The 27,732-nt window shown below is 54.2% G+C and overlaps 3 protein-coding genes across 3 annotated transcripts; 1 reads left to right on the forward strand and 2 right to left on the reverse strand.

Moving 5' to 3' along the window:
- Positions 1–22: 22 nt before the first annotated feature.
- On the reverse strand, positions 23–4,357 carry EME1 (essential meiotic structure-specific endonuclease 1). The gene is made up of 8 exons (XM_058817428.1): positions 3,700–4,357; positions 3,489–3,616; positions 3,219–3,311; positions 2,742–2,863; positions 2,415–2,547; positions 1,788–1,903; positions 560–749; positions 23–228 (listed from the first exon to the last, which is right to left on the reverse strand). The coding sequence occupies exons 1-8, from the start codon at positions 4,355–4,357 to the stop codon at positions 52–54; spliced, it is 1,617 nt and encodes a 538-aa protein (XP_058673411.1). The 3' UTR covers positions 23–51.
- Positions 4,358–4,536: 179 nt separating this feature from the next.
- Positions 4,537–8,216, forward strand: MRPL27 (mitochondrial ribosomal protein L27). The gene is made up of 4 exons (XM_058817384.1): positions 4,537–4,581; positions 5,988–6,110; positions 6,832–6,899; positions 7,317–8,216. Exons 1-4 carry the CDS (start codon positions 4,560–4,562, stop codon positions 7,521–7,523), a joined length of 420 nt encoding a protein of 139 aa, XP_058673367.1. The 5' UTR covers positions 4,537–4,559; the 3' UTR covers positions 7,524–8,216.
- A 7,885-nt stretch (positions 8,217–16,101) lies between these two features.
- XYLT2 (xylosyltransferase 2) lies at positions 16,102–27,303 on the reverse strand. The gene is made up of 11 exons (XM_058817383.1): positions 27,169–27,303; positions 21,751–22,222; positions 21,120–21,295; positions 20,628–20,830; positions 20,158–20,238; positions 19,791–20,007; positions 19,210–19,386; positions 18,116–18,378; positions 17,813–18,008; positions 17,092–17,425; positions 16,102–16,723 (listed from the first exon to the last, which is right to left on the reverse strand). Exons 1-11 carry the CDS (start codon positions 27,301–27,303, stop codon positions 16,401–16,403), a joined length of 2,577 nt encoding a protein of 858 aa, XP_058673366.1. The 3' UTR covers positions 16,102–16,400.
- Positions 27,304–27,732: the final 429 nt, after the last annotated feature.

Raw genomic sequence — 27,732 nt, forward strand, 5'->3', positions numbered from 1 at the left:
GAAATCCAAAATGGAACACTTAACTGAACAGTACAACCCTTTTTCCCTGTGCTAGCCAGTGAAATCCAGACAGAGGTTGGGATCGTGGGAAGTCATGTGCAGGTAGATGCGCCGGGACAGTTCGGGCCCGATGCGGCGGGCGGTGGCCGTGACGCCCTCGCCGCGGTGCACGGGGATGTTGGCCAGCATGTTCTCCCGCTCCTGCTCCGAGGAGCACCGCTCATAGGCCTGGAAGCAACAACAATGGCATCACCCACTTGCATCCATTGCTCAAAAAAACAATCAAAGCTATGCACCTGTACCTGCTCTGCCCTTCCACAATGTCCACTCATTTTTCACTTGGTCTCTGCCCAAGTCCCATCTGTGAGCTTGGAGAGTGAAGCCAGTGCTGCTCCCTCAGTGGGAAGCCAGACCAGTGGATGCCAAGGAATTGGTTCCTTCGTTAACTTACTGAACCGCTCATGCAGAATCACTGTGTCTAATTTAATACTGATTAAATTATTTCTTCCACTCCCTGGCTGCCTGCACACAGTGCTGGGTATCCCTGAGGCATCCTCACCTGGATCAGAAGCTGAGGAGAAGGGTAGGCAGACACAATAGCCTCAGCCATCTCAGCGCTGACACGGTTAAATTGCTGTATCTGCCTCTTCCAAACTTTCAAGAGACCCTTTCCAGAAGGATCCACCTTCACCCCTCTGCAACAGTCCTTCTCTAAGTAGAAAGAGAACCCTGTGTTCTCTCGCTCTCGCCTAGGGAGAACAAGGAATGAGGAAGAAAATGAGACAATGAGGCTGTGAAGAAAATCCTGTCCCTGCCATCTGTTGTCACAGAGCCAGAGCACCGTCCCTCACTTGAGCTGTCAGAGACACAACTGGCATCAAAGGAAACATGAATAATTTGACCCTGTTTTCGTTACATGCATTAACAATTTCTTTAAGACCCAGATTGCTCCTGAAATATAAACAATCCCATACTCAGCAGCAATCCTGACACAAGCCAACTTGCAGACAAAGTGGTAAACAAGAATTCACCTTCTGGCTGTCAACCATAACAAAGCACTTTTAGATGTCATTTTTAATGACAGCTCATCTCTTGTCATGGCTGACATGAAAATCCAGCAGCTGCTGTGACAGGAATGCCAGGATTGCGTGAGACTGTGCAAGATGGCTTTCTTAGCTATCACTGTGCAACAAGCTGCTGTCCTCCCTCATCAATGGAAAGAATCAAATGGTTCATTCTCAGGCATGTCTCTTCATTACACACTGAAGAAGAAAAGCTGGCACTCTAAGAGCCAACCCTACTCGCATTCCCTTTCCACTCCAAAAATCTGACTCAGAACAAGAGCTCTACTTGATGTTAAGGCTCCAGTGTGAGAGCTGAAGGTAGTGAGGCACCAGAATAAATTGCCCAAAGAAGCTGCAGATACTCCAGGAAGTTGTGGATCCCATCCCTGGAAGCATTCAATGTCAGGTTAGATGGAGCACTAGGCAGCCCTGTGGAATGGAAGATGTGCCTGCCCATGGCAGGGGGTTGGCTTAGATGGTCTTTAAGGTCCCTTCCAACCCAAACCAGCCTGTGACTATGAAACCAGGGTTTGTCCTGACCCCTCTGCGGGCAGGACATCAATTTCAAGAACAAGTCCTTTGTTGGAGGAGCTGCAAGAGCAGATGCTCTGTCACCTGCACCTTTAGGAACCATTGTACCCTGTGTTGTACCTGCTATTCCTTCCCAGTAGCTCAAAGTGCAGCCTCTCCAAAGGCAGGACCAAATCTCCTCTGCTTACTCACTTGTATGGTGCTTCAGCCACAGCTTTGGTGAACATAGTGGCATATTCCCCAAGCTCCTCACTGCTCTCAAAAATGCTGATTTGGACTTGTGTGCTCAGCTGCAGATCCACCAGGGCCTGTATCACCAATGGGAACAACAAATGGCACAATCAGTGTTGCTGCATCAAATTCCATATTCGTCTGAAGCAGAAAAGGGTCACAAACGTCCTGCTGTAGGACAAGAACCTGCACTCTCCATTTTGGGAACAGTTAAGACACTGAAATATTTAGAGGCAGTCTGTCTCCTGACAGTTAATATCACCTCAGTGTTCTCTAAGCTGCCTCAGCTCCCATGTGGCTCTTGTTATGAACAAGCCACCACCAGTGGCATTGGCCAATGGGCCCTGAAGGGCAAGACGTGCTGTGGCTGACATCAGTATCCAGGAGAATGAGACACATCAGCCTCTGTGGGAGCAGGTACATGACTGAGCAGTGGGGAGCTGAACCTAAAGAGCTCTGTCCATAGACGGATGGACAAATGAATAAGGAAAGCCACATACTCCCATGTACAAAATTGTGTGACTGGGTCAAATGTTCAAATACTGGGAGACAACAGATGATGGCTGCATGCATTTTAAAAGCACTCACTTCTTTCACATCCATTCTGGATAAGTCCAAGCTAGAATCCTTAGCTTCCTTTTTTCTCCTTTCTCCCCGTTTCTCTTGATTCCCACTTGCTGCTGTCTGTCGCAGCCTTTGTTTTGGCTGAACTTGAAGAGACCTAAAAAGAGTCAGGTAAGACTGGGGTGGCAGTCTGGATGGACCTTTGCTTCTGTTTCTGTACAAAAAGTGGTGGAGCCGTTCTGGGAATACCTCTTGTACTCCAGTCTTTGCTAGAAAGAATTAACATAAACACCTACGGCATTTTTCAAGACCAGAGAAAACACAGAAACATTTGGAGGGAAGAAGTCTGACCTGAAATAATTTTCTACTCCAACTACTGCCAGAGCCAGAATTCTCCCAGGCATTCTCTCCATCATATGAGCCACATAGCTCTGCAGGGTCTCCTTCTGCCTTTCTGCACAGCCATCAGCATTCTACAAAGATGAATGGGAAACATAAGGAGTTAAACAATGTTGAGGTATACAGAGAAGCACAGCAAATTATTGCTCTGGTTGTCGGTCTGCAGAAAGAAGGAAAAAAAAAAATAAACTCACTTGATGTAACAATGTAACTCTTCAGAGGAATGTGTGAAAAATTTTAACTAGTGAAGAAAGCTTGTCAGAACTTTGTATTATACAGCCCATTAATGGCTTCTACACCCAGATTTCTGTTTCAGTGAAACCCTGCATTCCACCCACACCAAAACCTTCCTGCCACTAAGAGGGATGGCAAAACACTGGTTTTACATCAAGGCATGTTCAGGAACACAAAAGTCATAAGCATTCTCACTTGCTTGTAGCTGTGAGCCATGGACAAAAACTCCTCCAAGCCAAGCAGAACCAGAACATTTGGTTCTTCTGTCCATTCATCTCCTCCTCCCATCTGTTCAGATATGAAAACAAACAGGCCACAGTCTGTTTAGAATTCACTCAGACTCCCACTCAGATCTCTGAGCAGGGAAATTAGAGGGTGTTCACTTGGGTTGCTAAATACAATTACTAATGACCACAAATAACACATGAGGAAAAGGAGGAGATTATAAAAATTTTGCTCACATACCTGTGATGTCACTGTCTTTCTCCTCCAGGTGATGCTGCAGGGAACAGCGTGGTTCTCAAACACACAGGAATAATTGGCAGCCTGCAAAGCACTAAGGATCTGCTCGCCACCTTCTACCTGTAAGATGACTGAAATCGATTCATGGGTCAGGCCTCCAGAGAGAGGAGACAACAGTCAGTACAAGGCAGCAGCAGGCTGTGAGGACAACTACCTGGATCCAGCACCACTGTTATGTATTTCTGGCACTCTCCTGGCCGCTGAGCTTTCAGCATCTTGGCAACGGCTCTCTTCCTCTCTTTCTCCTCCTCCTGCTTCCTCCTCTTTGCTTCTTGCTCTTTCCTTCTCTGCCATACATTCTGGCAGATTGCCTCCCGTTCCTTCTGACTATATTGTCGCTTCTTGAGAGGGAGCGATGTTTCTGGCCTTTCTCTGCTTACCGGGGGGCTGCCAGGCCTGTCAGAGTCGACTGGCAATGAGCACAAGGGGGATCTCTCAACACTGCGTGTACCAGTCTCACTACCGCAAGCTACTTCTCCAGACGGCGTCAGGTCTTGCCGAAGCCCTTCGCTCCCAGGAGCCATCAGGTCAGCACAAATCCCAGACGCCTCTCCTTCATCATCAGCGCCCAGGCTGAAGGGCTCAGGCTCCGCTCCCACCCTCATCTTGACCCTCTCGTGCAAAGGGACGACGTCCATCCCCTCTTCGCTCCCGCTGCTCACCATCTTGACAACCTCTGCCACTTCAAGCTTAGGAGATGGCGACCGCGGGCGGCTCGGCTCGCCGAGGCATGGGGACGGCTGCAGCAGGTAGGCGAAGGAGGGCAGGTTCTCCTCCTCGCTGCTCTCAGACCCCAAGTCGCTCTCCGCCATCTCCCCCGTCCCCTCAGGGGCACCAGAGCCCGCCTGAGGGGAAAGCCCGCGCCGGCCGCTGGTTGGCCCGGAGGCGCGTGCAGTGGGCGGCGATTGGTCCGAACGCCAGCGAGAGCGCGCGCTCGGACCAATCGCCGCCCAGCGAGCGCGCGTGCGCGTCGCCTTGCCAGCGGGCGGAGGCGGGGAGAGCGGCGCCAGCAAGATGGCGGCGCTGGGACGGCTGTGTGAGTGAGGGCAGTGAGGGCAGTGCGGGCAGCGCGGGCCTGTGGCAGCTCGTTACCCTCTGAGGGCGGGAGCGGCGGTCTGGCCTTGGAGCGGGAGGGATGAGCTCGGGACAAGGTGCCCCAGGGAGGTTACCCCGCGCGACGTCGCTCCCCTGGTGGGATGTCACCACCGATAGCGTGAGGCCGAGGCTTTCGCTTTTGCTTGGAGCTGAGGCGGAGCTGTGGTGATGGCGATGGGCGGGTTTGTGTATGTGAAACTGTAGCTATGCTTCGTTTTGTCTGATTTCCTACAAATCGTCAAGTCCCGAAGGCTTTACTTAGTGGGTCATGTCCTGAAATTAATGGGGGTTTGTACCCTTTCCTCAACAGTATTTCTTAGAATTATGGACAAGTTTGGGTTGGAAGGAACCTTAAAAGTCATCTTTTCCAACTCCCTGCATGGGCAGAGATGCTTTCCATTAGAGCAGGTGCCCTATCCAGCCTGTGCTTGAACACTTCCAGTGGTGGGACATTTCCAGCTCACTGAGTATCCGTGATGAATTAGTTAGGATAAACGAGTGGTTTTGATCAGGTTAAGGAAACAAGATAACCTCTGTTCTGCACTAACCTGCTGCTTAACGGGCTAAATAGAGGGATTCAGAAAAATCAGGTTTGTCTCCTACCTGCATAAGAGGTGGTACTGAAGAGATTTTGGGTTGGGGGGAAACTTAAAGATCACCCAGTTCCTACCCCCTGCCATGGGAAGGGACACCTTTCACTAGACCAGGTTGCTCCAAGCCCTGTTCAATCTTAAACACTTCCCTGAAACTGGGAGGATTAATGAAAAAAACTGTGCTTCAGACTCCCTTTTAGCCACTCCCAGGGCTCTGTATTCCTTCTTAGAGCCTTTAATCATAGAATTACAGAATCAATTTGTTGGAAAAGACCTCCAACAAGTCCAACCCTTATACTCCTTCTGGGTAGTCCTCAGACTGTTTCTAGCTGGTCATAGATGTTTATATATTTTCCTCATTTGTAAGATTTCAGGGTGTAACTGTGTGAGTGCCATTTGGTCAAAGGGGAAACTGAAACAAATCACAACCCATCTTTTCTCAAAGCACTGTAAGAGCAATCCACAGCAAGCAATGACACCTGTGCTGCATTTTACAAAAATGAAACAGAAATTTGTGCACATGATTTAACATGCTTGCTGAGAGTTTGATTCTTACCTGGGCAGCAGCAGCATTTGAGATGTGGCCTTTTTTCAAGGAACTTAGGCCATTTTGGTCTAATTTATCTTGGAAGTACTTTTTGTTTCTCCCAGGGCTTTCCTTTGCCTTTAATTTTAAAGCCTGTCTTCCTTTACATCTGACAGAAGGAATTATGTATGATAGTTTTTCCAGCTGATGTTCTTTCTCCTAACCTAGTTCTGACCACTCACCAGCCAAGCCTGGTTGCTGTCAGATGGGCTTCTAAGAAAAGTGGGGGCAGCTCGAAAAACCTGGGTGGCCGCAGCCCGGGGAAACGCTATGGCTTCAAAAAAGCCGAAGGTAGGTCTCAGTATCTTATTTGCATTTCACTGGGTTGTTCACGGCTTCTCTCCCTGATATGTGTCAGTTGTTGAGTGTTTCAGGAAGAGGTGGGCAGGGCGCTTTTCCAGCAGAGAGAAGGGGAGGATCAGTGAAACCTCCTGATCAAGGGTTGGTGGTGGGAGGGCAGGGTGAGTCAGCTCCCCCCACCGCGAGCCCGCCGGCTGCCAGCCAAAATTGCCTACAGAAAATGTACTTTGGTTCTAATTGGCCTCTCCAGAGAGCCCAGGAGGAGGGAACACTGTGAGACACCTCGTAAGTTACTGCACTTTCCCCCCACACTGAGTGGAAAAACTGAGCATTTCCAGTGTTTACAAAGGAATTACAAAGCTTAGCAGAAGCCAAAGTGCAGATTCTTGCAGTTGAGTGCTTAATAATTACTAGCTTTGCTGATGGAAACATTTCAATGTAAATGTAGTAAAACAAATGCCTTCAGCAGCCAGAAAATGCCCTGTACCCTAGGAGCAATCTGTTCAGAGATTTGACTTTTTGCCACAGTCTGTCCATTGCCCTTTTATTTCCTGCTAACATCATTTTCGTTCAGATGCTTTTAACATTTCAAGTAATTTTTCCTTAGAAAATGCCTACAAAAGCTGGGATTTGTCAGTCCCAGAATCATTTGTGTTCTGCCAGGGCTCTGGGAGCTCTCTGTCTGCAGCCTGGCCGTGTCCCTCTGTTGCAGGTGCCTTTGTCCACGCAGGGAACATTTTGGCCACGCAGCGCTTGATCCGCTGGCACCCCGGCGCCCACGTAAGGCCTTTCTCTCTCTTTGGGTCTCAGGGAACAGCAGCCCCCCTGAGCCCCACACTCACTGCTCCTCTCTTTCAGTCTCATTCTCAATGCTCATCCCTGTGTTGTGTGGTGTTGGTCACAGAGCCTCACCTGTGTTCGTGGGACTCAGGGAAGGTCTGCAGCGATTGCTGTCCCAGAACACTTCTGTGACCTGACTGGGCACTTGTGCTTCAGGCTGGAATGGGTGTCTCATGTCTCATACTGAGCACCATTGCAAACTGGTTGCTGGAAGCAAGTTGTGTGGTTTTATTTTAAAAAAATAAAGCAACAGATGCTGTTGAAGCCAGGATATCAAACAAGGCAGACCAATGATCAGATCTGCTTTAGTTGTGGATGTCCAGCCTCTCCTTTCTAATGCTCCTCATCCTCTCCCAGGTGGGGATGGGCCGGAACAAGACCCTCTATGCCCTGGAGGATGGCATTGTGAGATACACCAAGGAGGTCTACGTGCCCCCACCCCGCAGCAGCGAGAGCAGGGATGTGATCTGCCAGCTGCCCAAAGGAGCAGTCCTTTATAAAACTTTCATCAGTGTTGTCCCTACCACAGAGGTAGGAAGCTTCAAACTCGTCAACATGCTGTGAACCTGCTGTGTCACCTGGGCATGGATGGGAAGGACAGACCACTACAGCTGTACTGGCATCTGAGGACAAGAGTGGCTCTGAAGATACCAGTCTAGGACTTGGTTTTGTTCCTGAAGTGCCTGTGATCTGTGTTCAGGCACTGAGATCACCTGCTGGCATTTTTATGAGTGTTTAATAAATGCTGTGGGGCAGCTGAAGGTCTTGGCTGCTCATGGAATGTGTTACCATGGTCATGTAGTATCTGGAGAGCCTGGTCTGTTGTGCCATTGGATGAATTCCCTGTACAATCACTCTTGTCTCAGTACTTGTCCTGCTAATAATTCCCTCTATTTTTGCTCATTTTTAGTCATTACTGTTGTATTTGTTCCTTAATTCACAATACTACAGAACAGATTTCCACATGCACCTATGCTGTGTACCTGGAAGCTGGATTTTTTTGCTCTAGCTCACTCACCTCAATGTTTAACTTAAATATCTGAGTGTGCCATTCACTGGCCATGTGAGGCAAGTTCTCAGGCCTAATTCTAACTCATTGCTGAGTTCAGGGGGCCTGGCAAGATGCCCAAATCTGGACTAGTATTTGAAGCCTCAGCAGCTGGAGGTGTATGATAAAGCATCATCCAGGATACTCATCCTTTTGAGTCATTATGTGACATTTTTGTATTGCTCAAAATAAAGGAGCCCCAATGTGTTGTGCCCAAACTGATCTCATTTTATCTACAGGTTTGTAAACAATTTTAAACATTGACTCTGCAGTAGAAAACAAGTTATCAAAATCAGTAATGTAAGGACACTGGTGTTGACATTATTTAGACAATTCCTCTGCTCTGCAGAAGACCAGGTGAACTGGGTCAGCCACATGTGTCCACCTATGCTTCACATCTTCATGTAGACCTCCAGCTGTTCAGTCCGTGCATCTGTCCTTTCCCTGTCTGCAAATCCAGTCCCATGGTTCACCTTGGTGGTCTGTATTTGGGTATAACCCATGGAACCTCTCCAGATCCACGTGTGGGCTCTGTACAGAGCTGTTGCCAGCCACAGAGGCTGTTGGTGCCAGAGCATGCAGCAGTGCTCCAAAGCACATCCCTTGTGCCACTCACAGGTGAAGATTTCCACCTGGCAGGTAATCCAGACACAGTAAAGCACTTGATAACCTAAGAAACAGGTGAAGCAGCACAATACCACCAGTGCCTGAGGTCTGATCCCTTGTACAGCCAGCAGTGCTGCCTCACAGAGGTGTGAAATGCTGCTCCTGAGGAGCTCTGGCCCAGCAGACATTCCCCTTGGCTTTGCCCTGTGCAGCTCCAGCAGCTGGACCTTTGCCTTTGGTGTTTGCCAGAGTGAGCAGATGTCCCTGGTTCCTCTGCTCAGTGCAGTGCCCAGCAATGGCTCTGTGGTTGTTCTTGTGCTGCAAGGAGGATGGCTGGGTTGGTCTTGCCTGTGTTTCAGGTGGTTGTGGATCTGGGTGAAGGTTTGGCCATTCACTGTGGAGGAAAATGGAATCCCAGGCACTTCAGCTGCTGCCAGCACGGGGAGCAGCAGGACACTGAGGCCAAGGCTTACACCGCGGTGTTGCGCTGAGTTTGGTAGCTCAGGGGGGCATGGAAAGGCTCTGGAACACCATGTCTGTCCAAGGTCTCTGAGCTTATTCCTGTTCCTGAGAAAGCTGGAGGATGCCTCAGAGCATGCTCATAAGGAGGTGGCATCTATTGAGGAGAGAGGAAGAGCATTACAGCAGATCAGAAATAACCAGATTATCCCACCTCTTCTTACAGAGCAGATGAAAATGCTCACAACTGCCAGCAGCCTGAAATGAAACCCCCACAGGCCCCCAGCACAGCCAGCTGTAGGCTGGGGAACACCTGGGGATGAGAGCATCAGTCTGGAACATGGCACAAACTGCTGAGAGACACATTCTCACCTCACACTCTGCCAGGTTCCTGCTCTTCCCTGTTACCTTTCAAGGACTTGGCAGAAGGCCAGAACAAATTTGACTTTTGTTGGGAGAGGGCTGCACTTGTTTTCCCTTGACTTAATAAAAATGACTAGGATTTACACAAGTACCTACAAACCAGGTGTTGTACCCAGGTTTTGGCAGCAAGTCTCACTGCACAGAGAGAGGAACCTCCAGGCCTTGTCACATTTCTTTTGGCAGAGCTGTGCTAGCTTTCTCCCCACAGGTGACAAGAAGTGGCATGATGATGTTGTGGGAAGAGCTTTCAGTGCTGTTCCTAAAATACTTATCTTTGGAGCTTTACTCTCCTGTGGCCTCAATGCCCAGGTTTCATAGAATTACAGAATGGTTTGGGGTTGCAAGGGACCTTAAAGACCATCCAGTTCCAACCCCTGCATGGGCAGGGACACCTTCCACTATATCAAGCTGGAACTTTTCAGGCATTAGAAATAGCTCCAAACACTGAGTGGCAAGGGCTACCTATGCCAGGCTTTATGGTACAGCTTTAAGAGCTCAAAATCCAGGTAAATCAGTGAACTTTTAATGCTTTACTCAGGGTTTCAGAAGTTTTTGTTCTGCTTCGGACAATGAAGTCTCTGAATGGGAGCATATCAGGAGGCTGCCACAGGACCTACTTGGCAGGATGCACTCACTTTTCCCTCTTACATTGCGGGAGTGCAAATCTTAAATATCGTACCAAGCAAAGCCTCCTGCTCATAAATAAGCCATAAACATTTGAAGGTAATACCAAGGCACGTCCCCAGGAGTGTCCTGCAGGGAGAAGGAAGCAAGAACCCATTAAAGCCTTAGAGATCCAAAAATAACACTCCCAGCCTGGACTTGTATGGAGCAGGTGATCTGAAGAGCCTGCCATTTCTCCGTGGGCCTCTGCCCTGCCTCCTGGTACAGGCATTTCTGCAAATGCACTGGGGGAGGAGAGATGGATCATTAACCAGCACAGATGTACACCAAAGGAGCCTCCCGATACACTTTGTGCTCTCCCAGAGATAAAAGCTATCGGGAAGGCAATCACAGAGCACAGAGTCCTCAGCTACCACCAACTGTGAGGCAAGACACAGAAATGAACCACAGTGGTGACTGCCATGGGCTCCTGCCAGCCCCCCACTGCAGGGAGGGGAGCTCACCTCCTGGGATGGCTCTGCCCACAGCCCAAACCTGTTGGCAATCATCTGATGGATTTCCTGCTGGCGATCTTTCTTGCGCACGCTCTCGTAGCTGGGCAGGCGGGGCTGCTCCCAGGACGGCAGCTGGTACGTGCTGGGGGGTCCCACACAGAACAGCTCGTCTCCCTAGAAATGTCCATGCCCAGAAAAGGGTCAGTGTGATGGTGCCTCTCATCACTAGAAGTTTATGTCCTGGTGCAACCTTGAGTTAAGGGTTCAGGGTTCAAAGCTGTAGGTACTTGTAGGCTCCTCTGAACACCCAGAGAGGATATCCACCCTCCAAGGGGGCAATTACACCACAACCTGTGCTGCAGGATCCCAAGCCCCCAGGATCTACCACTGGCACTTCATGCCCAAACCCTTCAGGGCACTGTGGTATCCTCTGCAATATTCCTTCCCTCGACATGCTGCCTTACCCTGGGGTTTTTACATACTGGCAGCACTTCCCAACGTTGAGGGATAGCACCAGAAGATGCTGCCCAGCACCTTTTGCCGCAGGCAAACTCAATAAGCAGAGTCTCTCTCCAAGCCCGTGAGCAGCGCTCCCGCCCAGCTCCCAGCAGGGCCCCTGCCATCACCTGCATGCCCGGGTTCTCAGCGGTGCTCTCCAGCCGTGAGGCTCCACGCTGGGGTCCCACCAGCTGCTGGCTGCTGCTGAAGTAGGGCGGGGGGCGGTCCTGGAATGAGGAGGACATGAGCATAGCCAGAATCCTTCCCATCCTTCCCAGCAGAGAGCAGAGCTCAACCACATCTCATGGGACAGCAAGACCCTGGCAGAGGAAGAGTGGCTCCCTCCTGCAGCTCTCAGTGCTGGCAGCAGCCCCTGCCTGTTGAGTGACACCAAGAGCTCCAGGACATCTTCCCTGGCAGCACAGGGCTGGAGCCAGCTGGAGCAGAGCACAGCCAGAGGGACAGTCTGGGCCCCAGGGCACGGTTTCATTGAAAATCAGCAGAACCATCTCTTTTTGGGGTACAACATAAAACAACCCAACTATTCCGCTGGTGTAGATAAGAGCTCCATCACATGCTCAGGGTTACTGAATTTGTTAGCTCTTATCTACTGAGCTTGTCATTTCAGGATAATGCAGCAAGTAAATCTACAGGGCAATAGTTGTGCTGCTCCCAAGCTGTCTTGCTCCAGTTAAACTGGATTCCCTGTCAAGGTATTGAGCAACAGTGAGCAGAAATCCTGTTCCCAGAGAACAGCCCCTCGAGCCAGAGCCTGGACTTGTGCCATTGCTTTACCTTGTTCTCAGAGAACCCCATTTCTGCCAGCAGAAACCAGCTCAAAGACTCTCAGGGCAACCAGGGATGCACAGGGAGGACGATGAGGATTTACTGTTGCTCTTAACAAGCAAGGAGCTGTTTGTCTTGGCCCTACAGCACAACTACAGAAGCTGCAGGAAAACAGCACCCAACTGTTGGTTCAATAACTCATGAGCAAAACCAGTGCAACTATTCTAGCACAAAATCTGCCTCACACTACAACTGCTTCTCTTTTTCTGAAGGAAATACATTTTATGTTCCCTTTCCTTCCACAATTCTTTGCATCCATCCTTCTGCACAGTCCTTTGCTAAAGGCAAGATGCCTGCTTGAAGTTTCCACCACAGAGCCCAGGGAGATCCCACACTGCCTCAGAGAGCAGCTCCACAGGGCCAGGGAGCAGAGCGGCAGGGCCTGCTCCCAAAGTGTGCCATGGGCAAGCAACAGGAGGGAAGAGAGGGAAAGGAGCTGAGACATCGTGCAGCCTATTCCCACTGTGATTTCTGGTGGGGCTTCTCAGCCTGTGCTGGACTATTAGATTTGCCCTTCATAGCACAGACTAGTGCTATCTCGATCCCTTGCTAGCGAGGCTGAATGTCCACTCTTCTCCCAGGGACTGCAAAGTGGTACCTGCAGCCCTTCCCTCAAAAGCCATCCTCGCAGCTCTGGAGGCTGAGCTTTCCCCAGGCAGTCACTGCCACAAAAGCAACACTGGCTACACACGCTGCTCTTTTTCCATCAGCTTCCCTAGTTGAAAGCAGCCCTAGGAAATTACAGATGCGAGCGAAAGGGCTTTGTGTCTCACTGCTCCTTCCCCAGGAGCTGTGCACAAGAGAGCCAGTTGTCAGGGATGCGGGTGGCTTTGTCTGCCTTGGCCCTCAGCTTCCAGCTCCCTTCCCTGCTGGGCCCCTTCCTATAAAGCACAGCCCGACCCCACACACGACTATGCAGGGGGAGGAGAACCTCCCTCCCGAGCTGTGTGGAGAGCAGGGAAGCCTTTTAGTGTTGGGCCTTGGAGAGAGAACCACAATGGCACAGCCGGGCAGGACTGGGTGGGTGAATGGATGGATGGATAGAGTGGGAGCAAGGAGATGGCAGAGCCCAGCTCTGCCTGGAGGACCCACACCCATCAACAATCCCAGCCAGGCTGCAGGACAGTAACCTGGCGGCGCAGCCCCACAGACTCAGCACAAGGTAACAGGAGCTTGGGGGACAGAGGGGGACTTGTGGGCAGGAGGAAGAGAGAAAGGACTCGGAGGACACTCACATACTGGCTGGGGGTCTGGAAAAGGCGGCAGGAGCAGAGGAATTGGCAGCACATGGGGTCCCGATGGTACAAGAGCAGCAGCAGGATGAGGATCGCCACAATGAAGACGGAGGTGGACACCGCTGCCAAGAGACGGGAGAGGCGAGAGAGCCGGTGTTTGGACGGGCCCGCGGGCCCCCCCCTGCTGCCCGCTCTCGCCCCGCGGCTGACGCTTGGAGAAGTCCCTGAGAAGCCGATTCCACCTGCTGCCCGTCTCAAGAGCGCTAAAGCCCCTTTCTGCCCAGCATCTCTCTCCCTAGCAGACGGTGAACGACCTGCAGAGCCAGGAGGGGCTCACCCCATCCTGGACCGCGGCAGCAGAGACCGCTCCGCGGGGACCCGCACCGGCACCCACCGCCTCTGGCCCGGCGCTCTCGGCTCCCTCAGCAGCACGGCCGGGCGCCGGTTCGCCAGTGTTGCGGTCTCCCCGGAGCCCGCGGCTCCCCCCCGGCCCAGCCGCGGATCCGCGGAGCCCACCCGCCCCGCCAGAGAGCGGGACCCCCCGGATTAGGAGCGGCTGCTGCGGCGACCTCTCCCCCGTCCGTCCGCAGGTATCGCCTCGTCGGCACAGCCCGGCAGGCACCGGCAGAGGCCGATCCCGCCCGGCGGCCGCCCCCGCTTCGCTCCCGGCACCGCCGGAGCCCCCGCCCGCCACTCACTGGCGGCGATGACGATGGCCAGGACGTTGTTGTCCATGCTGGCGCTGGCGGTCGCGGTGTGGCCCGAGGCCTCCGCGGGCTGCGCCATCCCGACCCCGCCGCCAGCCCCTGCCCGCCGCCCGCGCTCCACAGCCCGCGAGGGGCGGGCCGGGGCGGGGCCCGAGACAGCGCGCTCGGCCGCGGCGCTCCCGGGGCTCCCCCTCCGGACTCGCGTCGGGGCCAGCCCGGCTCAGCCGCGGTGCCCCGGCCTCGTGGCGCGGTTCGCAGAGTCCCGCGGTGCCGGCCGAGCGGCAGCCAGGCCGCGGGTCACTGCCGGGATCGGCGCTGCCCCGCTCCTGCAGAGGGAAAGCTGGCCTGTGCCGCGGGAGGCTCCTGGCCCCGCAGGCAGCGGGACGTGCCCGCTCATTAGCCGATTAACACCTTAATTAAGCGCCATGTAAACGCTAAGGATCTGGTACCTTCAGGGCAGCCGCTGCCAGGATGTAACCGGACTCAGCCCGTGGCTCCGGGCCACTCCCGAGCTCTCACTCTCCAACCACGGGTTTTGAAAATCCCAAGCTTGATTTTGGATTACTCATCACCCATCTGAGGAAGGCAACCCTGCCCCAACACCGTCACAGCCCCTGTCCTGGTGCCTAGGGGGGATTTACACTCTCACCAGGCACGGCCGACCTTCCCCCACCCATTCCATAACACCACAAAAACCCGACACACCAAACTGTAGAGATAGAGATGTATTTGTGGTGATGTTGCATATTTAAGACAACTTTATATAATGGTTCTGACACAGAGTTTTGGCATCTTCCAGTGTGTGGCCCTTCTCCCCCCACATTCCTCCACTGCCCCAAAGCACCCCAGGCAGAAGTGGGTGCAGGACAGAGGGGCTCAGTGCCAGCAGGTACCTGCCCTCACACAGAGGTCTCAGTCCCCTCCGTTTTACAGTACACATCTTGCAACCCACATCCTTAAAATTGTAGACTGGGAGCGTCAGACCTGCTGGGCGGAGAGAGCTGGGACATGGGAGAAAAGTTAGGATGGCACAGATCCATGGAGACAAAAAAACCCCACCAGCTCCTGAGACCCTGCTTTGAGCAGAGTTGGGCCAGATGGGCTCCAAATTGTCCCCAGCTGTGAAGGGTCTTCAAAGATGAAACCAAACCAAGACTTCTCCAGGCAGCATCAGTCTTTGAGAGAAGAATGTTAGAGCCAGCTCCCAAGGACATCCTGGGGGCACTGCAGGGAAGGGGGATGCTTCACTGCAACCCTTCCCAAGAGGAGGTGGCGCCTATTCCCTCTGGAGCAATGGGAAGCAGAAACAGCGGAGGGAGGATGGGGCTGGCCAGATCTCCTCTCGCCACTTTGCATTTTGCCCAGGGAAGCACAGCAGGTCCCAAAAGCTTCTGCCGACATGGGAGAAAAGAAAATGTTGGGTCAAGGAGCTGTGGCACAGGGCAGCCCTCCAGGCACGGCCCATCTGCAGCAGGACACGGGCCCTGTGGATGCTATTTTGGCAGGGGATCAGGGCGTCCTTCTGCTGAAGTGGAGACAGAAGTGGCAGGGTCTACAGCGCAGCTTGTTGGGCCTGACCCACACACTGAGCACTCCTCACTCACTGTTGCACAACATATCAGGGCTCCAGACGTTTGGCATAGTTGGGCAGCTGCCCCACAATCTGGGGGCAACCCTGCCCCAAGGCCAACAGGTTACAGGTCCCCAGCAGCCCTCGGCAGGAAATGGGCAAACAGCAAAACAACAACAATAATAATAAAATAATAAAAAAGGATGTAAACGACCCAGCACCCTGTCCTGTAGCACCAGGACACCCAAGGGAACAAGGTATGTTACAGTCTCAGGGGAAATGGAGACACAGGGACTTCCCGGCCAATGCGGGGTCTCGTCTCTATTGCACTTTTGCATCATATATATTTCTATATATATATTTATAAAAATACAAACTAAAGGGCTGGGGTGGAAAGGATGAGATGTAAACCCTAAGCCAGCAGCAGCTCCGTGCACATGGCAGGTTTTGACTCATTCTGCTTCTGCCTATCCCCAGTCCCTCATCAGCCCACCAGAGCAGCAGTCAGCAACAAGGGCCATCCTGCCAAGTTCTAGTCTGGGGTGGGCAGGATGCTGAGCTGGTCAAGAGCCTGCCCACTCACCAGCCATCCCTCCCTCCCTCCCACATCACCCTTTCCTGAAGCTCCAAGGTCTGGAGAAACACACAGCTTTTCCCAGGTGCCTGCCATGCCCCCACAGGGATGGGCACTCCAGCACGCTCTCCCTGGCCAGCAAAGGCTCATTCCCACAGAGATGGGCAAGACGCACCTCATGCCTCTCTGCCCAAAATATCCCACAGGAGAAGGTTTTCCCCTGCCTGGATGTTCCCATTTTCTCTTCCTTGAGTGACTACGGTGCAAATGGCACAGGGTGATGTGGTCCAGAGACACCCCCCAGATCAGAAACGGAGGATGCACCCTGCTCCCAAGGCTGCCCTCCGGCTGCTCCTGCTACCTCAGCCGCCCGTCAGGTTTGACAGGCCCCAGTTCTGATTTGGGGTCTGGGGAGAGGGAGCTCCAGGAGGTTTTGCTGCAGGTCTCCAGGGGAGCGCAGGCAGAGGGGCTGCTGACACAGACATTCGCTGCAGACCAGAAGGTGCCGATGGCAGCGTCCGCCCAGTCCTCCAGCTCCTTGCCCGTCAGCCGCGCCTTCTGCGCCGCATCCTCCTCCGCTGCCTCGGAGCGCGGCAGGTTGAGGATCCCGCTCAGGCCCTGGAAGTTCTGGTCCATGTACTCGTTGCGGGGGGGGCCACCATGCAGCCAGCTGCTGTCATCTGGGAAGGAAAGGGAGAGAAAAGAGAGGGGATGAGCAGTGCAGCAACATTCTGGCACCCTGCGGGTCCTACCCCCAACTCCAGCTGGGGCACAGCACCCCATTCCTTTGCAACCCCAGCTCCCGTCCAGCACAAGGAAAAGGATGCTGCTGCAGGAAGGATCTCACTGACTTGCGCCAATGGGCTCTCCACAGCTGCCAAGAGGACAGCTCAGTCTAAGGATTCACATGGGCAAGGGGCACCAGTGCAAAACTGGCTCCAGCCTGCTCATCAGCTGCAGCCCAGGGGGGCCAATACAGGGGGGAAGCACTTTGGACTGCCCACAGGGACACCCTCTCATCCAGCCCCAAACTCCAGAGCATCCTCACCTTTCCTGAGAGGCTGCTTGCTGTTGAAGGTCTGAGGCACCACCAGGAACTGGTTCTCCCCCAGAGGCTCCCAGAACTGGAGGAGGCGGATGGTCCAGACACCAGGGCGCAGGGGATGGTTGAGGGGGGGCTTGTACTGGGTGAACTCTGCCTCAGCATCCACCGTGATGTCGTAGGAGGCGGCAATGACATAGGTGGGGTCAATCCACACCACCGTGGCCGTCAAGTTGGGGCCCCGTGACCACTTCTGCATGGCCACCGGCTCATCAAAAGGCCCCATCAAGCCTCCAAAATTGCGGAAGAGTCTTTCCTTGGGGTCCCACTCTGTGCCCACCTGGAGGGACAGGAAGCACAAGCAGTGGGACACTGGGCAAGGAGACACTATCAGCTGAGGTTCTGTGTTTGACCTCCCCAAAACAGAGAACACATAAACATTGGCGTCCAAAGCAATGGACACTCCACAGATCATGCGCCAGCACTAATTCAACTGTGCAAGGCCTCCTGCAGCTGCAGGCACTGGATCTTACCTGCCTCTGAAAGATCCCCTGAAGGCCTACTCACCAACAATCAGCTCCTCACAATAAACCAAACTCCCAGACAATGGTTTCTTTTCAGAAACAATAGCAGCTCAGTGTCCTTCTGTCCCCATTGCACGCAGGTGGGGCAGAGGAGGAATGGCAGCACAGTGTGGGAGAGCCAGGGAGAAAAGTGCCACATTTACCTCTAGGTTTTGCAAGCGGTTTGCCTGCCCTCCATGACCGGACAGCTTCAGAGCTCCTTGGGGCATCATCCACATCTCCAAGGATTCAGTCTGCCCAGTTGCCAAATTTTGCACTTCCTGCATCACCAGGTAACCCTGGAAACGGTCGTCATAGAAATATAAGTGCACACTGGAGGGGAATCCTTGAGGCTCAAATCTGGAGAGACAGACAGAGAGGTTGCATATCTGAGCATAAGCATACTTCCAGCACAAGACAAAGGTCTCCATTTGGAGCCTGGGTTGAGACCACAGAAAATCCCCTACCTGCAGAGCTTGTCAGCCTTGGCTGCCGGCGTGGAAGAGGCTTTGCGGAGCCCCAGCCTGGAGAAGGCTGTATAGAAGGTGAGGGTGACATCGGTGAGACCGCCGAGCCCATCCACACGGTCGTAGACGTTTTCCCAGTAGGCCTTGATGGCCGGGGTGTTGGCGGGGTAGCTGCCGTAGAGGTGCGTGTCCAGGATCTCCAGCACCTCCTGATTCACCGTCGACTCAAACTTGCGGGCAAAGAAGGTGGGTCTGGAGAGTTGCTGGAAGAGCACAGGCATTTCTAACAATGTTGGGGGCACCCACTCTGCCCTCCCACTCCAGCAGGATCCATCCTACCCACTTTGAAGGCACAGGCAAAGGAGCAGCACAGCACAGCCAGCCTGAATCTGGGATCCTCTATGACACCAACAGTTACTGGGAATGCAGATGGGTCCCCATCTCTCCCACCACCTTCCCCTTTCTGTGCCCAGAACTAGCCATGTGTCATCCAGCTCCTTTGCTGCAATCTTTACTCTGATAAGCCCCCACCCACCAGAGCCACTGCTGAGCCCTGCATTAGCTCTGGCCAAGTGGCACAGCCTGCAGGAACAGTGTCTTGGGCTCTGCAAGCCTGGAACTGCTGGAAAATCCTGCCACAACTGCTCTCTTCAGGGCTTGCTCTATCTCCCCCAAGCCTCCTGTGTTCAGTCCACATCCCCACACACTGAGAGCATGGGAGACATTTCATCACAAGGCATTTTGACCTGCCAAAGAAACAGCACTCTGAATGGGTTTTACTATAAAGGCATTTCCCTCAAGTGATACATTTGCAGGGAAAGAGCAGGAAAACAGGAGAGAAAGTCTAGGAATAGGAGCAATGCTGCAAGCAGAACCTTGGCTGCAGGGCAGGACAAGTCAGGATAATCAGGATACCTATTGCCTGTTTACAGACACATCTACACTGAGCCCCACTGGGGAACCTGGTCATGCTCCAGTCTCTTGCAGGGACATGCACAGCAGCCGGCACTGCAGCCAGGGTGCCCACAGGACAGCTCAGAGAGAAGAGGACAGGGAGGGGAAAAAGCAGGAAGAGAAAGGAGGATCTTTTTCACCTGTAGCCGAAGGAAGTCCTGGGGTTTGAAGTCATTTGGGGAGCACCCGCACCAGTCGACTATGTGTTTATATTGGCACTTACAGCCCAGCTTCCGGTTCCAGTTGGTCACTCGGAGGTTGTTATCGACCAGCGTCTCACAGGCGTGGCTGTTCTCCAGGACCGTGTGGAAGAAGGACTGTGCAAGGCAGAAAAGGGGCAGGACACCAGGTGGGATGGAGGACAGGTGGTTAATGGAGAACCCTACTCATACAGAAGGGCAGACCTCAACTGCTACTGAACAGAAATTTCCCCGTTCCCAGTAGAGGGCAATATTTGAGGGACCAAGCTTGCACCAATCCTCATCTGGCCCAGAGGGTGACTGGACCTAAAGCTGGCTTGTGTGTAAGCATTGACCCCTGACCTATCTGCTCCTCTCTTCCCTCTTTCATATCTAAGTCTGGAAAAGGGGAGGCACAAAACTGCCTGAATGGAACCAGCAACACCCTTTGCAGGTACCCAGAGCAGGGATGAAGTGGGAAAGATATGTGTGGGAAGAAAGTGGGAAGAAAATCTGCCCTGTGGCCCACAGGCAGCACCCACCTCAGCTGGCAGGAGTGTGTAGGTGTAGAACTGGCGCAGCTGGGACACCAGCTGGTCCTCAGCATAGACCACATATTCCACAAAGCTGCGTGTCAGCGAGAACCAGTCAGAGCCCCCGTCCACCACGATGCCCTCGGGGATGTGGCGCTCGCCCAGTCGCCACATGTGGGAGTCACACTCGTGGAACAAGCGGTCCAGGCCCTGCTTCTTGATAAACCTGGGCATGGGGATGAGGAGTTAGGAGTGTCAACCACCTTGCAAAGTTCAGATGCAGAACATCCCCTCCCTGCCACAGCTGTTTCAGTTATTTTCTGAAACCCCTTGTTTTCTGTTCCTCCAGTTCAGCTCTGCCTCTAGCTGAGATTACCTGGCGTTGTCTCGGCCATGTGACTTCAGGAAGTTCTTATCTCGGTATTTGGACAGGAACATCACCAGTTCATCATTGGTCCTGAGGTGGAAATCAGGAATCATTAATACTGCTGGGGTGAAGCAGCCCAGTAAACACCCATTCTGCAAGAGCCAAGGAACACAAAGCTGCTGACTCAAAACCTTGTTCCACCACTGGGCAGACACAGACACAGCCTCTCTGCTGTCTCATGCTTCACATGCATGTTCTCCTACAAAACCCAGACCACAGGAAAAAACAGCTTCGGAGGTACTTGCTGGGCTCCTCTGCCTACATGGGTCCAGCCTGGCCCCAGAGCACCATCACCAGCATGTGGGTGCAATCTCCAACCCCCTCAGCTCCCTGCTCCTCCCTGCCCCTCCCAAAGCTTCTACACCCCCAAACAGCCCCAACACTCCAGCCCCCCTCCCCTGCCCCAGTAAGGCACTCACCTTGTGGGGTAATCAGTGGCACTCAGGTTGATGAAGAAGTCCCAGGGCCACTCAGACAGTTCCAGCAGGTCCTTCATGCTCCGCAGGTACATCTTCAGCAAGCTGGCACCTCCCCAGATGGTCACCATGCGCCAGGGTGTCACACGGATGTTGGGGTAGTGCTGGGCCAGCTCCACAGCCTCGCGATGGAGGTAGTTGGAGCGCTGCCAGGGAACACGGCTCGCCCTTAGCAAGGAGCACATCCTCCCTGCCACCAGCCCAGAGTCAGCCCTTGCAGCAGCCTCCACAAGGAGAGAAGTATCAAACAGGGCAGGGGGGATAGATCCTGCTTCCGTGGGGTTGCAGAAGTAGCGGCAGAGGGTCACAGCTCCACAGCAGCGAGGACTAACCCTACCCAGCCACTTTCCTCACTCACCCATGCCTCAGCTCTGCTCCCTCTCCCAGGGACCCATGGAGCACTGTTAGCACCCACTCCCTCACCCCTGCACACACCTTGTCAACGTGGATGTAGAAGAAGTGCTGCTGGTGGTACACGGCCTTGATGAGCCGCTTCAGCTGGCGGATGGCCCTGCCATGCACCACCAGCATGTAGGCAATGCGCACAGGCTTGCTGGGGGGGCCCTGCTGCAGCCGGCTTTCGTCCCACTGGATCACAGGGCTGACCTTGCCTGCATGGGGAGGGAGAGGGCTGTCAGCCACCCCCATCCTTGGTGTCTACTACCTGGAGCTCCTGAGCAAGGCAGGGGACAGCAGGGAAGCATTCAGCCTTGGGCAAACCCCAAACTGGCTGCAGTCCCAGGGCATGGTGGCACATACAGCCCCTTGTGTTACACTGATGGGGGATTTTGGGAAAGGGGATGGCTTCCCCTGGTGCCTCAAAACAGAAAATGCAGCTGAGCCTGACTCTGACCCCTGCAGAACTGCAGACTAGGATGAACAATTTAAGAAGGCTGGCACAATTTTGACTGGATTACAGAGGCAGAGGTAATCTCGGAATCAGTGACAGATTGAGGCTGCTGTTTGCCAGGTGGGACAGCTTGGTGACATACAGAAGGTGGCCTACCAGCCTCACAGGGATATTCTCAATGCCCAGGGTAACCAGGAGAACTCCAGTAGGACTCACCTGAGAGCTGGCAGTGGCGAGGCACGGACTGGGGCATGAGGCTGCCAGCCCGGTGCAGACACACCACGTTGGCAATCTCCTGTTGGCACTGTTTGCTGCTGGCCCGGGCCAGCGCCGACAGGGCGTCCTTGCCCGTGATTTCGCACTTGGGGGTGAAGCTGTTGTCAGTGGGCTGAGGAGCCCCCTCCACGCTGCCCGTGTCACCCTGCTGGAAGATGGCCAGCTGGGCCTCCCCACGCAGCTCTGACAGGTTCCTGTGGCTGGAGGAATCCAGCATGGCCGGCAGCCGCCACCCTGGTTTGTGCCTGGCCGTGACGGCTCTCACCACCTTGGACACCGCGGCCCCGGGGCTGTCCGGCCGGCCCCGCCAGCGGCCGTGCTTGCGGCCGGCGCTGCTGCGGCGCCCGGCAGAGCTGTCCGAGTCCTTGGAGCCGTCGCTGCTCTCGGGAAAGCCAGCCTTCTTCTGCCGCTCCTGGTGTGTTCATGTGGATGCACAAGAGAGGACAGGCAGCATTAACTTGGGCCTGCTGCTCCCTAGATCTGTCAGCATCCTCCTCAGAGCATCTGTTCCCAGTCCCCACAGAGCTCAATGCTGCAGTATGGCAGAGGCTCCAGGAGCAACTGCTGAGCAGCACAGGACATTACACAGCCCCTTCATCACCCAAAACCCCAGGCTAAGACCCAACAGCAGCCCCCTGCCCACACCCCCATCATGAGGGTAGCCAGTCTCACTCTCTGTGGCTGGGCTGCAGACTAAATGGACACAGTGGGTTGTGTCTGCACCAGCCTCCCTCTGAGGTCTGCCCACCTGCAGAGACATCCCTGATGCTGGAGATAAGCACTGGACTGTACTTGCTGGTGATGGTCATTTCACTGTGAGATTATTGGACCAACTCTTCCCTGCCATGACCATGCTGTGAACCCAAGCCCAGCACAGCCAGAGTCACAGGCAGCCACAGCTGCGCTCTCTGGGCTGAAAGCACTGGACAGGAATAGACCAAGGCCCTGCCCATGCACCCCTCCCTGGATCCTGGCTCCCCATGCTGGGCTGGGGCAGGCACTGCCATCACCACCTTCCCTAGAAATCCAGTCACAAACCTCCTGTGGACCCCAGTAGATGTGCAAAGGGAGCACTTAATTACGCTTTGTTACCTCAGCCAGGCTGGCTGAACAGCAGAGACAGCCAGCCTTGGGGAGAGCAGGGAGCTGGGAGGTTTGGGTGCTGCTCTCGTGGGAAAGAACTTTCCCAGTGAGTGTACCCGTGATGTCAGGGCCGTGTGCTCCGGCTCTGCAGGCACTCCTGGATGACAGACAGGCAGGGCTGTTCCACACAACCCCCAGCCTTCCAGGGCTGTTCCACACAACCCCCAAACTCTGCCCAGCAGCTGTGCCAGGCACCACGGGGAGCTGTAAGGAACAACCAGGGGTGTTCCTGAGCAGCAGCTCACAAGGATGGACAGATGCCTCACAAGGACAGCAGAACTGAACCAGCCCCTGGCACAAGACTCCTCTGAGGGTGCAGCTGCTGGGAATGTCACAGCCAGAAGAAAGCACAGAGTGAAAAGGCTGGAAAGCATCTGGTGTGATCTGCCCATTTCAGAGTCCTCAGACTACCCATGGTGTGCTGGCACAGCCATGGCCAAACCACTGCTTAAATCCCAAAGGGTTGGTTCAGCAGGGATCAGCCAAGCCTGCCTCCACCCAGACAGGTGTCACAGGCAGTGACCCTTCATTAGTCACCATGCAGGACCATCTGCTCCAGAGCTATAAACCTGTTTTCCCCACAGAGCATCACAGGAAAGGGCAGCTGGAAGGCCACAAGTGAGGAGACAGTATCTTCCACGCTCCTATAGGAAGAGACTTGCTGATCCCACTCACATCCTGCACTCCCCAACACACCTGACTGTGGGGACACCCCCTATTCAACTCCCACCTGTGGTTACAGTCCTGCTCATCCCCCTGGAAGGAGCCCTGTTCCCAGCTCAGGACCATGCCTGGCTGTTTCTCCCAGTAGGGAAGTTGTTAGAAGCATTGCCAGCCCTTCCAGAGCTGCCAGCCAAGGAATTCCAGGGTTTCTAATTATTGCACCACAGCAGAGTGATCCCTCCACCCCAGCCTGGCAGGGAATGGCTCCGGCCACATTGTTCTGCTGTACTGAAGACCTGTGTGGGACAGTCAGTGAGGGTACCCATCCCCTCCTTCTGACACACAGATGACTCCAGGTGCCAGCCAGAGCTCACTTAGAATCACAGAATCATTTAGGTTACAAAGACTCACTAAGATCACCCAAGTATTAAACCCCAGTCAAAGCCACCACTAAAACATGTCCCCAGGTGCCACATCTACCCATCTTTTAGATACCTCCAGAGTCTGTGACTCCACCACTTCCTCACCCAGCCTGTTGAAGAACTTCACAGCCCTTCTGGTGACAGTTTTCACTAATATCCAACCTAAACCGCCCCGCTATAACTTGAGACCATTTCCTCTTGTCCTGCTGCCTGTTACTGGAGAGACTTGTCCTGTTCTGCTTCCTCCAATGTGACACTGCTGCCCCAGAGTGAAACAGAGCCATGGGGCATGTATCCACCTGCACCCCATCCCCTGCACAGGTCCCACTGTGCCATGGGTCCCAGTACAGCTAACAGCCCCTGGTTTCTGCAGGATTCCCTCTCTGCCTGGCTGACAGCTTTCTGCACACACCAGCACTCATCAGACAAAAGCAGCACCAAAATGTTCCAAAGTCATCAGAGGAATCCCGAGTTAAAATGGCTGGAGTAAGTCCCCTAAAAAAAAAACTCTGTCAGGAAAAGTAACTATCAAGGAATCTCTTCTCAAGAAGAAAAGACACTTCATAGGAAGCTTCTCCTGTGGCCACAGCACACAGAGGACACCAACACACCAGCCCCAGAGAGGTGCCACCTCCTGCCTGGACAAAGACAGGAGACCAAGTGGCTAAAACACTGCAGTGACAGATCCTCTTCTCCACCCACAAGGAAACTCTGTGGTTTGAGTTTTACTGGTGCCAACCCCACCACGGACTAAGAGCTTCAGGAAGCTTCTGTGCTCATCCAGGAGCTGTGGGTGTCACAACGACAGAGGCAGGATCGCTCTGGTCTCTCAGGCTCCCACTTGTGTGGGGAGACACTCATGCTGACCACAGCAGGAGTGGGAATTTCCTCTCTCATCCATCAGTTTGGATAGGAATTGTGTTGTTTGATCCTGGTGGAACAAGACTGATTTGGTTTCCAGGGGGAAACACAGTGCTGATAGGCAGATGGACACAGACCCAAATACTCCTAGTCTGCACTCCATAAAGAATCTGCTTGGTAAGCAGAGGGTGCCTTGCAGGACCCCAAAATAGGGCTTGGGAAGAGAACTGATGGATCCAAGAGGCACGGCCAGCTCCACAGCACTCCCAGGACTCCAGTGTCTCTTACTGTCTCCACAGCCCATTCATGCTGGGGATGAGCTGTGCCCATTAGTGGGAAGGAGCCATTTACTGTGGCAATTAAGAAATCCCAAACTGCCATGAATCCTCTCAGGCCTGCAAGGTCAGACTCTCCTGGGACTGCTCCTCTGGCTTTACCAGAAATGCCCTTAGGGAAATGGTGTCTCCTCTAGGTCTGGCCAAAATCAGACAGCAGGCACAGAGACCAAGAGCTCTGCATTTTGTAAGAATTGAGGTTAATTGGACTTTTCCCAGCTTGCTAATGGGTTCAGGCTGTCTGTGAAGTTAAGGATGGTTCTTGTCTCCTCCAAAGAGGCTTTCAACTCCCAGGACTGCTGGTGGTGAACCAACTCCTCTCCAGGAAAGGGGACCCCAGCTGAACAAACCTGTTCAGCTGCCCAGCTCAGGGATGAGACATGGGGAAACCAAGCAAGGCAGAATGAGCCAGCCCAGGAGGCTGTGAAGGGCAGGAGCAGAGAACAGCAGACAAACAGTGCAGGATGGTACAGAGGGAAGGAGAAGCCAGGATGGGTGAAGTAATTTGATCAAGGTTACAGAAGAGGCAAAGGAGCAGTTGGGCACTCCTCAGTGCCAGATCAGTCTGCTCTCATGCTTCCAGTGCCTCCAGATCACGATCCTCTCCTTGGAGCCACATTCACTCCCTGGTTCTGTGCTGGTGATGGGCATATGGCAGCACATGAGGGTGCTCATGGCCATTTCCTGAGGGCCAGGAGGAGCCCTGAGGCTGGGAATTCACCTGCTGAATGAGAGGTGTCACTCCAGAGACCTTCCCCACAGCACGGGGCCGCCTGTTCCCCTTCTCACCTCTTTGCTCTCAAGGAAAGCCTCCTAGACCTGCTGACCATGGGATCACCCTCCACACTAGGGAGGCAATAGGAGGCTTCAGCCACCGGTCCACACAGACATAGCAGACCTGGACACAGTCTGGGCAGTTCCCAACAAATAAACAAAACGAAATAAACAAAACCAAACAACCCACAGGTGGGAGCTTTGTTTGAAGGTGGCAGCAATGGTTCATCAGCCTGGGTCTTCTTTGATACCTTCTCTGTGTCTGACCTTGGGCAAACTCCTTCACCAGACCATGCCTCAGTTTCCCCACACTCACAAGAAAGAAGTGATGCATTTGGCCTTAGCAGGGTGCTCTGGTATAAAGACATCAGCAGCTCCAAAAGGTCCTTGTACTCTCCCACTTCACAGGAACACCTCTCACCAGAACAGCTACACAGGCGCTGACACAAACCTGCCAGCTCTCTGAACTCCATGGTTTTTGATTTGGGTGTCCCTGACCCCAGTTCCCCACAACATCCCCCAAACCACAAGTGCAAGATCTCCATCAAGTCCCTCATACTCCTCAGTTTATGCCAGACCCAAAACAAACCCCCTGGGCCACCAGCTCCCCTTCTCAGGTGCTGTGACCCTGCACCGCTGCAGCCAGAAGTGCCCAGGCAACCTCCCACTGCCCACCCCACCACCAACACCTTCAGCAGCCTGAGGCTGCAGGACCCCCATCCCGGGAACCCCATCCCGGCTCTGGGCCTTGCCAACCCCACAGAGCCCATCCCAGGAACCCCACCCCGGGAACCCCATCCTGGCTCTGAGCCTTGCCATCCCCACACAGCCCACTCCGGGAACCCCATCCCGGCTCTGGGCCTTGCCAACCCCACCGAGCCCACTCTTTGTCCCCGCCCCAGCCCCCGAGCAAGGGCACACTCGCTATCCCCAGGGCACTGTCCCTCCCCAGGGCTCCCCCACGAAACCCCGTCCCAGCACCCATCGCCCTCCCAGGACCCCCAGGCCCTCAGCCCACCTCGAGCCCCTCGGGCCTCCTCGGTCCCCGCGTGGTCCTCAGCCCCCTCACGGCCCCCCAGCCCTTTCATCGCCCTCCTTCAGCACGGCCCACACCCCCTCCCCGGCAGGCCCCGGCCGCCCCCCTCCCTCCCGCGGCACACCTCGGCCAGGCCCTCCTCATCGAGGCCGGCGGAGCTCCAGAGCACGAGTCCCTGGAGCAGGAGGATGGCGAGAGCCGTGGCGGCCGCCAGCCGGTAGCGCCGCACCAGCTTCCGCGCCCGCCCGCCGGCCACCATCGCCCCGCCGGCCACCATGGCCCGCCGCGCCGCCGCCACAGCTGCGCATGCGCGGGCACGGAGGGGCGGGGCTGGGGCTGCCGTGGGGCGGGGCACGCGGCGGGGGCGGGGCCTGTGAGGGAATGTGGGCGTGTAAATGAGAGTGAATGAATGTGAGCTAATTAGGGTGTGAACCGCTAATTAATGTGAGTAAATGTGAGGGTGAATGAGTGTGAGTGTGAGCTAATTAGTGTGTGAACAGCTAATTAATGTGAGTAAATGTGAGAGTGAATGAATGTGAGGTAATTAGTGTGTGAACCGCTAATTAATGTGAGTAAATGTGAGAGTGAATGAATGTGAGGTAATTAGTGTGTGAACCGCTAATTAATGTGAGTAAATGTGAGAGTGAATGAGTGTGAGTGTGAGCTAATTAGTGTGTGAACCGCTAAT

The sequence above is a fragment of the Ammospiza caudacuta genome, chromosome 19, assembly GCF_027887145.1.
Source record: "Ammospiza caudacuta isolate bAmmCau1 chromosome 19, bAmmCau1.pri, whole genome shotgun sequence".
Lineage (NCBI taxonomy): Eukaryota > Metazoa > Chordata > Aves > Passeriformes > Passerellidae > Ammospiza > Ammospiza caudacuta.

Bases quoted from the DNA above. Each gene is read 5' to 3' on its own strand.
- MRPL27 (XM_058817384.1), top strand. From the start codon at position 4,560: ATGGCGGCGCTGGGACGGCTGT. The intron at 4,582-5,987 runs GTGAGTGAGGGC...CTCCTAACCTAG, and splicing joins GGCGGCGCTGGGACGGCTGT to TTCTGACCACTCACCAGCCA. The intron at 6,900-7,316 runs GTAAGGCCTTTC...ATCCTCTCCCAG, and splicing joins GCTGGCACCCCGGCGCCCAC to GTGGGGATGGGCCGGAACAA.
- XYLT2 (XM_058817383.1), bottom strand. From the start codon at position 27,303: ATGGTGGCCGGCGGGCGGGCGCGGAAGCTGGTGCGGCGCTACCGGCTG. The intron at 20,008-20,157 runs GTAATCTCAGCT...CCCCATGCCCAG, and splicing joins CATGGCCGAGACAACGCCAG to GTTTATCAAGAAGCAGGGCC. The intron at 18,009-18,115 runs GTAGGGGATTTT...CTGTCTCTCCAG, and splicing joins AAGGCTGACAAGCTCTGCAG to ATTTGAGCCTCAAGGATTCC.
- EME1 (XM_058817428.1), bottom strand. From the start codon at position 4,357: ATGGCGGAGAGCGACTTGGGGTCTGAGAGCAGCGAGGAGGAGAACCTG. The intron at 2,864-3,218 runs GTGAGAATGCTT...TCATCTTTGTAG, and splicing joins TGGCTCACAGCTACAAGCAA to AATGCTGATGGCTGTGCAGA. The intron at 229-559 runs GTGAGGATGCCT...TGTTGCTTCCAG, and splicing joins CTCCTCAGCTTCTGATCCAG to GCCTATGAGCGGTGCTCCTC.